We start from the raw sequence: 10024 nt of genomic DNA, 5'->3' as shown, positions 1-10024 counted from the left end.
TTTCTTGCGGTGAAAATTGCAGTTAATAAAGAAATGTATGCGAGTGAAAAATAGTTTCTAATTGGCGTCTATAGTACATTTAAAAGACCTTAAATCCTAAAAATGATCCAGCGCAAACATTTCCTGCCATAAATTTATGTAGGTATGTCACCTAAAGGATGTTGCCTGTCTTAAGACGTGGCGACCCTTATGTACCATGAGCGTAATATAGCATTTCAGAATCGGCCAATCTTAATCACTGTGGCACCTACAAAAAAAAAGCAATAACATACTCCTACACATACGCACGCACCCGTGCGCGCGCGCACAGACGCAGACAGATATAGCTACCTCTAGGGGGACTCGGGAGCTGTTAGTACCACTGCGTGTGTAGGCTATGTGTGTGTATATATATGCATTCTAGGGAGAGGGATAGAGTCAGGGAGGCAGAAACGACAGGAGTAAATGTAGGGAGAGCGGGACGCGAGCCTAATGCACTATTGCAATTGTGAAACCATCGCCCTAGTCCCTGATGCACGAGGACGCAACCGCGGGAGCCGCTTGCACTGACACCGAGGACAACGACACGGCGGCTTGGACGGAACTGTTCGACAGGGAGGGCTGTGTGAATCTTGTTAAATATTATGTTCGCGGTGAGTCCTTGCTCTTTCGAGGGTGTCCTGTCCTAATGTGTGAGTGTCCGTTTTTCTGTTTTTCGCGAGATTCATCTAGGGCTCTTGGCATGGGGTAGCGGCCAAACCAATATTTGCTGTCATATCTACGATAATTAAGAAGCCTGTCTGTCTTTTGCTGGAATGTCAGGCTCTCTAAAACACAGAATGGGTGCGCAATGGTCTGCGTGCTATGTTTCTAGCTGTGTGCGGCGTTGTGTTCATTCCCACCGTTCGCTTCTTCGGGATGTTTCATATTGCTAGAATCGCTCTGTGCGCTTTGCCGAAGCACCCGGTTACAATGTAGCCAGCAGTAACACGTAGCTTGGTCTGTCAAATCACGTATCATTGTATTTTAAACTAATAGCCTATATTGCATGGGCGAAATATAGTTCGCTAGCTATCCCCTGCTAAACACGACGCATTTGCAGAGGTCGCAATAGATCAAAGTCAAAATGGAAAAACAACACATCTAACTCGTTCCCTGTACCACGCAAATAAGCAAACATGACAACATGAACCGTTTTGAAAATGGAAATGTAACAGCGGAGAAATAACAGTTGAAGGTCGATATTCTTTTGCTCGGAAGTAGCCTAGCGTATCTGAGAGCGGGTTAATGTGGACCGCGGTGCGTTGGAATGCAGGCTACACAGATGAGCTAGAATTATAAGTAGTCTGAGAATTTTAAATTAAGTATTAACCACTTCGTTTTCATTTGAGGGAGGACGTAGCCTAAGTGTCTTAAAGACGTTCCGTTTTTGTTTCCGACATAGGTTTGCTAGTTCGAGGAGACGCATATTTGACAACCGAGTGCGAGTGACACACTGCGCTGGATAAGAAACAGCACATTGTTAGCAACCGTACTGTAACTGCAGCGAAATGGTCACTGCTGTGATATGTAATATGGTTGTCACATACACAGAGCGATCCCTGGTTATGTAATGTGAGTGTGCACAAAATTGGTCTAGGATAGGCTACCCACAACATTACATGGAATGGCGCTACGCTGCATTCTATAGCCTATTTATATTTGAAAACGTTGCTGCAGTCTTTCTAGCTAATGGTTAATACTGAAACATAACATACCAAGCTTATGATCATGTCTGCTATTGCCGAAGTCTTGTAGCCTAACTGCTGCAACATCTTATTTGCTTGATGTCAGCCATCTGAACGTGGGAGCAAGGAATTTAGTGAACAGTTATGTCGAACAGACGCTGCTATACAGTTGCGCTGTAGGCTATAACATCCGCGTGGTGATGTCGATCGGTCCGAAATGTCGTTCAGAGGTACCAGGAATGGCTTTCTGCGTTGCTGACATGGGATATGAACACAACACACAGCCGCGCGCGCACGGAGAAGAGAGCACTTGGAATGGAGCTGGAAGGAAGAATGATACGAAAAGGGCCATTAATGTTGCTGGCGAGACTGATGTTCCGAATGCGTCCAATTATCACATCACATTATAACACATCCGATCGCCCTGGGCTGAGCATATTTTCAGTTGACGGGTAAATTATTATTTCAAACTGGATGGTTATTTTTTAAAATTCCCCTTTGTGACTTTGGCCAAAAAAACATTATGGTCACCGTCCAAACAAGCTTGTTGTCCCTCCCATCGCATCCCTTTCAGAAAAGTGCTCAGGGCAGACATGGCAAGGACCTTGTGATTACTTCATCAACACGGCAGGCCCTCCGACACCAGCAGGTTATCCGGGCCTCTGGAACTCGTTAAGAGCCGGGAGCGTTACGTTATTTCACCAGTAGACCTTATTAGACTCGTATCCCCAGACTCATTCTTAAGGGGGGGGGGGGGCACATAAAAAAAAATAGTGTCTGCAAATGAACAGATTAACAGTATTTAGGCAGTATTTAGTAGTTCATACAATCCTGTGTACACAATAATTTAGAGAAGTGGTAACCACCCATGTTCCTGGAGATCTACCATCCTTTAGCTTTTCATTTCAACCCTAATTTGGCACACCTGAGTCTACTACTTAGCAGCTCAACACGATATCTAGCTGTTGAATGAGGCGTGCGTTGCTAGGGTTGAAGTGAAAACCTACATGACGATAGATCTCCAGGAACAGGGTTGGTTACCACTGGTGTAGAGAGAGGTACTCTAGATGACCACTGTGTCCTGAAAGTGGGCCCCTGAGTTTTCAGGGTGTAATTATTTAGTAAAAATTAAAGTAAAATTTTTTAGCATTTTGCTAAATGACATGGCAAACTTAGTGTTTGTTTGTATGTATGTGTGTGTTTATGAACACGGCCTTCCTGACTCTGTACAACTCTATTTGTGTTTGCACACATATATATGGGATTACAGGGACAGTTTGGCACTCGTGGATGGGGAAAAAAGCAAGCTTTAAAGACGCCTGTTCCTCTGATTCTGTTTGGTCTCTGTCCGTGTATTTTTGTCCCGCTTTTTCGAGCTAGCTTCCTTATTTGGGAAACTTTGTTTCAGCCTCGTGAATAAAGTTAAACAGTTAAATGGATGCAGTCACTCTATTTAGAGTTTGAATCAGACTCGTCCAGTAGTTCAGAATAAGAGTCGTGCGTCACGATTCTATCCATCAAAGACACGCTTGTGACCGGAGTTTGACTGTTATGGTCTGGACCTGTGGGCGGTGGATAAAGCTGTCAGGCTGCACAGCCACTGAATGCACAAATGTGGACTCCCACAGAGTCGCCTGCTTCACCTGCAGACCACGCTGGTCCTGTTTGCTCATTCGTTTGCTTGTTTGTTTGTTTGTTTGTCTGTCTGTAGATGCAGGCGTTTGGAGGATAAGCGTTGTCGGAGAGACGGTCCCCCAAACCTGCCTGCCGATCGGGTGCTGGCATCGAATTCAGGACTGACCCTCAAACTCACGCCTTCCTCACGAACCTCATCACCCCAAACACACAGTTAAGCAGACTCACTGCACACACACACACACACACCACACACACACGCACACACAAATACCGCTGCCTTCTTACCGCTCACGAGGATAGATGCGTGCCCTAGCTCGGGGGAGCAGGGTCGGGACACAAGCCAGAACCCACACAGGTGAGAGACAGTGAGAGGCCGCAGTAATGCCTGATCATACGAAGGGCTCATGGGGGTCCCTCTCATTACTGCCTAATATGAGATCTTTTCCATCCACACATACAGACGATGAATAACAGCCCAGTTGAAAAACTTGGCTAGCCTGTCAACCCTGGGGCTGTGAATAGTCTAATTTGTCTGTGTGGTGATATTTATAGTCTTGTAGACGCATGCATGTAAATAGTGATATACATTTTGCAGCTGAAAGCTGGGTTGTTTTTCTTTCTTTGCATTGTTATTGAAATGATGTTATGACAAATAAGCAGAAACATGATCTATGAGTCTCACTGAAATTCCTGTGTCTCTCAACCACCCCCTCCCCCCCATCACCATGTTCTCAGCCTCGGTCTGTGTCTCTGTAGGATGTCCTGGGTCAGTGGGTTCCTAGTCGCACGGGTGGACGACCAGAAGTCGGCGTGGGGGGAGCGCAATGGCAGCAGGTCCAAGCGGAAAGGCGGCTCCCTGTGCAACCCTCGCTACATGAGCTGCCTGCGGGACCCCGAGGCTGGGGACCCGCCCCCTCAGACTCCGCCCCAGCACCGTGGGGGCGGGGCCGGGGGCGGCGGCAACTTCGGCCAGCGCTGCGGCTGGCAAGAGGACCACTACGGCAAAAAGGGAGGGGGCGGGGCGGAGGTGGGGCTGAAGTCGGTGGACCTTAGCTTCGAAGACGGCGAGCTGAAGGGGAGGAAAGGCTGGGGGGTGGGCGAGGCGGGGCTGGAGGAGGGCGGGGCGATGGGCGGGGTGACCGCCGCCGACTGCTGGCTGCGGGTGGTCCAGGTGTTCCAGTCCAAGAAGTTCCAGTCGACCAAACTGGAGCGGCTCTACCAGCGCTACTTCTTCCGGCTCAACCAGAGCTCCCTCACCATGCTGATGGGCGTGCTGGTGGTGGTGTGCGGCGTGATGCTGACCTTCCACTGCGTCCACGCCGCGCCGGACGTGGCCTACTCCTCCGTGCTGTCGGTGGCCATGGCCCTCTTCCTGGCCATGATGGTGGTGTGCAACCGCAACGGCTTCCACCAGGACTACATGTGGATGGTCAGCTACCTGGTGATCGGCGTGCTGTTCGTGGTGCAGGCTTTCGGCGTCCACAAGGTGGCGCCCCGCAGTGCCTCGGAGGGCATCTGGTGGTCGGTGTTCTTCATCTACATCATCTACACGCTGCTGCCGGTGCGCATGCGGGCCGCCGTGCTGAGCGGCGCCGTGCTCTCCTCCATACACCTGATCACCGCCTGGAGGCTCAACCTGGACGACAGCTTCCTGTGGAAACAGGTAAGACCTCTCCCCCGGGTGCCGCTGACTCCTCGGGCCAGTCGCCAGGGATTCTGTTTGATCGCTTGTTTGGAGGGCTACAGATTGAAAAATGCCTTTCTGATTGACTAGATGTTAATAGATGTTGAGCTATAAGGGTCTTCACCTGTGTGACATCGGTGAGGCCTGGTTAATGTGACTCTCCTGAAGGAAGCTTCTGTGGGTGTGTGTGGTACCTGTATAAAATGACTAATTGTTTGCAATGTACATGAAAACTATATGTATGGACATTGACACAGAGTAGTTACGAGGAATTAAAATGTGCGTGTAGGTGTGTGTGTTTGTCAGTAAGGAAGAGCAGGGCCATGTGTGTGTTTTTCGGGAAGAGCAGTGGTGTGTGTGTGGAACAGGTTTTTCATTTGTTCCTGCTCGTGAAATGTTTGGGCTGCCTGTGAAATTGTTTTCGGCACCGTTCTTCACAACATATTTTTGTCTCTGCCTTCTGCGTGGCCAAACACTGGTTGATTTTTGGGGGTCTTCCACTCACTGCTGAAATTAGTATTCATCAGGAACGTGTCTGATCCAGCATAGATTTTTCTTCTGGGATTTTTTAAAAGTACTCACAGATACATTTTTTTTCACAGATAAATCTCAGAAAATAGTTAATATGGCACACTTCTGTAACACTGCAGTTAGCCAATATATGGTGAACACTATCTGGAAGATCAATGCGCAGAAGTGGAAGACTATGTCTCTTTAATAACAGTATTTGGAAGAGAATTGAAGATTTAAATCTCAAATTGAAGTAGAGCCCCCCACCAGTAAATGGGTGTGTTTTAAGCATACGAAGGCAGTGGTTTTAACATGACTACACAACACATACAAATGTGTAAAAGCCTGTAAGTCTTACTCCCCCTAATTTGTTCACGTAAGCAGGATATTTGTTATTTCTGCATTATGATACTGCAGCTACTGAGTTTGCCGAATCATCTAAAATGGGGCTTGGGACTAATGTTCCATGTTTATATATTAACAAAATGTTTTGTTATGTCCATTTTAATACCCACTGTATGTTTCTGTATAGTTAAGTGAATGTAAATCATATCATAGAAAATTACATTTGATTGAATCAATAATTTTGATTTATTGATTGAATAAATAATGTAAGAGCTGCAAAATGGCACAGCAAAAATAGTAACTGCATAATATATTCCAGAGTTTGATATTTAGACGTGATCTTCTCACCCAGAACTTTGGTTTGGGACCTACTTTACTTAAACAACAGCTCCTTGTGTGTATGCATAGATTTTCTTGTTGTTGTCTGCGGCCCTGATTTCGAGGTGAACAGTGGTGGGAAAGGCAGTCAAAGGCAGACAGAGGTGGTGTGAGACAGGTGGTGGTGGAGATGCTGCTTCCTAGTGAAGTTGTAGCTGGATTGGAGGTTGTTTGTCTCATTTTGGTCACCAGTTGCTAACCTCTGGTCAAAAGTTGCTGGTTCGCACATTATCGATACATCATATACATTACAAATATAGTGTCTGACTGTTGCAATATACCTTTTGTTACCTTTTACATTATAATCTTCTCAAATTGAAATAACAGTAATGACTTTGCAAAAATGTATAGACTCTTTTTCAGGTTGTATTTGATCCATCTAGTAATAATTTAGTAAAAGTAACTCTAGTAAAAGTATACTCATGCTCTTTAAAATGTTGGCCTACCAATATGCAAGCTTTGTGTATATTTAGACTGAATAGCTGCAATCTGAGGGCTAGTTTAACTGCAAAAACAGGATGGACAGAGGATACATATAGCAGGCTTCAACAGGAAGGATACCGCTTAATAAAAAAATATGCACAGTTTGTACCACAATACAGCCATACGATTCAGCGCAAATCGTATCATTCAGCTACCTGTTCTGGGTGAGCTGTCGGGGTTGTGAACGTATTGGAAACCCAACCCTCGTATATTTTTGCTAAACATCGCTGGCCTATCTGCTTATCTGTGCATTTCTGACTACAAACAGTCCCCTCTTGCCCCAAAGGAAGGCCATACGAGGCTGTTTCTGCTACTTCAGAACTTGAGTCCTGTCAAGTTCTGAAGTTAGGTTGCCTTTGTGTTATAATTTAATATGAATTAGAGATGACCTTTTTCTGCTTTCTGGAAGGTGCCACACATTTGGAAATGAGCTCCTTGGCGTGCACTGAGCAGCTTTATGAATGCTTTGGTAGCGTTCGCTGTTGTTGAGCCGCTGCTTGTTTTCTGTTTACGGGTGGCTGTCTGTCACATTATAGTTCGCCGAAGAGGTTGCTTATCGGCCGTTGTTTTTTTGCCCTATAAACACCCATACTTGGTTCCGGATTAATCTGTTTAAAAATAGAAGGGGATCTGCTTGCTGTTCCAGCATTTCTAGTGGGTCTGCCTCCTGACCAGCCAGGAGGAAGTCAGGGAAATGGTACTGTTGCCATGGCGATGACTCAAGCTCACACAGAATTGTTGCACTTAAGAGTTCCATAGCAGAAACAGTTGAATGTGCCGGCTAGGATGTTCCGGTGAAAGTGTTATGACCTGGCATCCGGGAGCAGTGGGGAAATTTTGCCAGACCGGAGGTCATTCAGAGGGAATATCAAAAAATGAGCTCCGTCCCCTCGAAGCCCTCGCTTTTGTTTCTTTTTTTTGTTTCAGAGCCAGCAAAACCGGAGGTGGCGCTATGGGCAAAAACAACCCCGGGGAGCGTGTTTGGCTAGATATGTTGAGCACTTATAAATCGGCTTTTTTAGGACCATCGACCAGTTGTGTACCCCCTGTGTGGGTCCAAATAAAGTTTTCCTGGGGTCAGTTTTGAAATGGGTATCGACCTTTTCCAGTGAAAGTTCAGATTGATTTTGGGCCCTAATTAGGCATGCATGTTAAAAGGTGCTTATAAGGTGAACTTGTGTTCGTTTCTTACCGACTAACCCTGTCTGGCCTCTCGCTTTGCATTTGGTGTTTGAGTCGGCCATATTAAGTGCTTGGTCATCTGTGAGAGCTCAGTTCTGCGTTAAAGCAGATTAATCCCGCCGGTCCTCACATGGTAGGTTGTCCTATTTCAGGTTCCACACACCTTAGATGCACCAGAACCGCTGGATGTTCTGGAAAGAGCGGCCTTCTCCCCCCTCTGGCTGTGAGCTCCTTAACCTTTGTGCTTTACTGTAAGCTGTAGTCCGACCCGTTCCGCCTCCCAGGCTGCTACCCACACATGCCTGTTATCTGTTTGTTGCCCCTAGAGGTAGGCGATGTCGCTATTGTGTCGTGCTAAAGTTCCCCATGTGCCATAAAGAATCGCTCTGTGGTACGTCCTACAGGCACTTCTCCCATTGCGGCAAATTAGTTATATCTTTTAAAAATGTGACTGCCAAAAGAAAAGAAAAGAAAATGGAGGAACTGGCACTGAATGTGACTGAGGAACTCTGAGGTACCTGGTTGCTCACTGCGAGGAGCGTACGCTTCTGTTCCTCCCGCTCAGTGCATTTGCTGCAGAGCTGCGCAGTCCCGCACCAACGCAGCCTGGTTCAGTTTAAACTAGCAGCACATTTTAAATTGTAGGTACAGTGTACACTAGTGCAGTAGGGCATCTAAGATGCGTACCTCAAAGTTACAGAGTCAACCCAATAGGGTATACGCCTTTTCAAGCTCCTTATAGAAGATGTTACATTATAATCACTTAGAACTTGCTCTCACCCAGAGTAACGTACAGAAGTGGAGTACATCAGTGGATCTCCCAGGAATACAGAAATGCGGTACCACGAAGACACAGAGGCTCATTAATTATCAATAAGAGTACTGTTGACCTAGCAAACAACAATTAATGCTGTAACCACTGAAGAAAGTACCACTAGACCGATAACCTAGGGCGACACAAATTTTAAAAGTACACAGATTTTTTTTGTTTATTTTGATCAACTGATTCACTCTTTCCGTTGATAAAAAAATACACACACTCTCGGACTGTTTGGTTAATGGGAAAACTAGTTCTCAAGGGGTGCAAGTTTCAGAAAGAGCAGTGTAATGAAAGGAAAACAATGGTGCATACTCAAGTACAGTAAATACACACATTTTGGCACGTTCTTTGGCACGCTAACACATGCATTTCAGGAAGAGGGCTAGAACTAGCTTAGAGTGCGGCTTGGATCCCAGTGTTCCCACGGTGATGCTATGTGTTTATTGACATGGGAAGAGCCGCCCCTCGCTCGGTTTGAGCTGATGGGAGCACGTGACACCCCCGATTCCTATCACACCGCAGTTTGCAGGTCAGACGAGCGCGGGTGTGAGCCCAAGGAAGACACTTTATGTGCGGCTCGACAGACGAGCTTGCTGGCGCCAGTTCAGCCAGTGGGGGGTCGCTAGCGAGTGATAAGGGTGTAATCTCGGCCAATTGAAGCCCTCACATCCAGCTGAATTTACCCCCCCCCCCCAAAAAAAAAAATCTAATTTTTAACTTTCTTAGTGAATATTCCTAGAGGAAATGTTCAATTTTTTGCTTGGTTTGAACACGAAGTGAAATGTATCATTTAGTGGCTTTTTGGAATGATCTACCACTGCCTTTCAGAGCTGCATTTTGGTGTCTTGGACCCCTCTAGCCCAGGCCTGTGTGTGGCTGAAGCGTGGTTGGGAGGGTCACTGTCCAGCTGCACCACAGTCATGTGACCCAGAGTCACACGCTAGACCGCTCGCCCTGTCGTCTGTGTCACCGAATGAAGAGAGGGTCATGTGACCGACGGCTAGATAATTTATTTATTGTAATTTCCTGAGTCCGGAGGGGCGGGGTGGGATGGCAGACTAAGCCACTGAACCCTCACTGCTGTCTCTAAAAATACAAGCAACTGTTAGGCAACTGTCACTGTTATCAGCTGTGACCTCATAGTTTATTTGCTGGGTGCTTAGGGACAGGTCAGGAGACTTTGTTCTCCCACAGCAGGACACGGGACATCATTGCCTCAACACATTGAGGCCCTGATAGCACATGTACTGGAGCTCCTCCCTTTTTAGGGGTGACAAA

The 10024-nt window shown here is 46.6% G+C and overlaps 1 protein-coding gene across 5 annotated transcripts in view; it reads left to right on the top strand.

Annotated features, from left to right (window-relative positions):
* Window positions 1–318: 318 nt before the first annotated feature.
* Window positions 319–10024, top strand: part of LOC135234383 (adenylate cyclase type 6-like) — a 54676-nt gene continuing 44970 nt past the window's right edge. Inside the window, exons 1-3 of one of the 5 annotated variants that reach the window (XM_064298947.1) lie at window positions 319–632; window positions 3418–3554; window positions 4101–5007. In XM_064298947.1, the coding sequence (XP_064155017.1) occupies window positions 4102–5007 (906 nt within the window). In that variant the 5' untranslated portion in view covers window positions 319–632; window positions 3418–3554; window position 4101. Of the gene's footprint in view, window positions 672–2702; window positions 2739–3417; window positions 3700–4079; window positions 5008–10024 lie in introns of those variants that run through there. The other 4 variants (XM_064298943.1, XM_064298944.1, XM_064298945.1 and 1 more) reach the window with 4 other exon arrangements.

This window comes from Anguilla rostrata, chromosome 11 (genome assembly GCF_018555375.3).
Source record: "Anguilla rostrata isolate EN2019 chromosome 11, ASM1855537v3, whole genome shotgun sequence".
Classification (NCBI taxonomy): Eukaryota; Metazoa; Chordata; class Actinopteri; order Anguilliformes; family Anguillidae; genus Anguilla; species Anguilla rostrata.
This window is presented reverse-complemented; position numbering and strand designations above follow the sequence as displayed.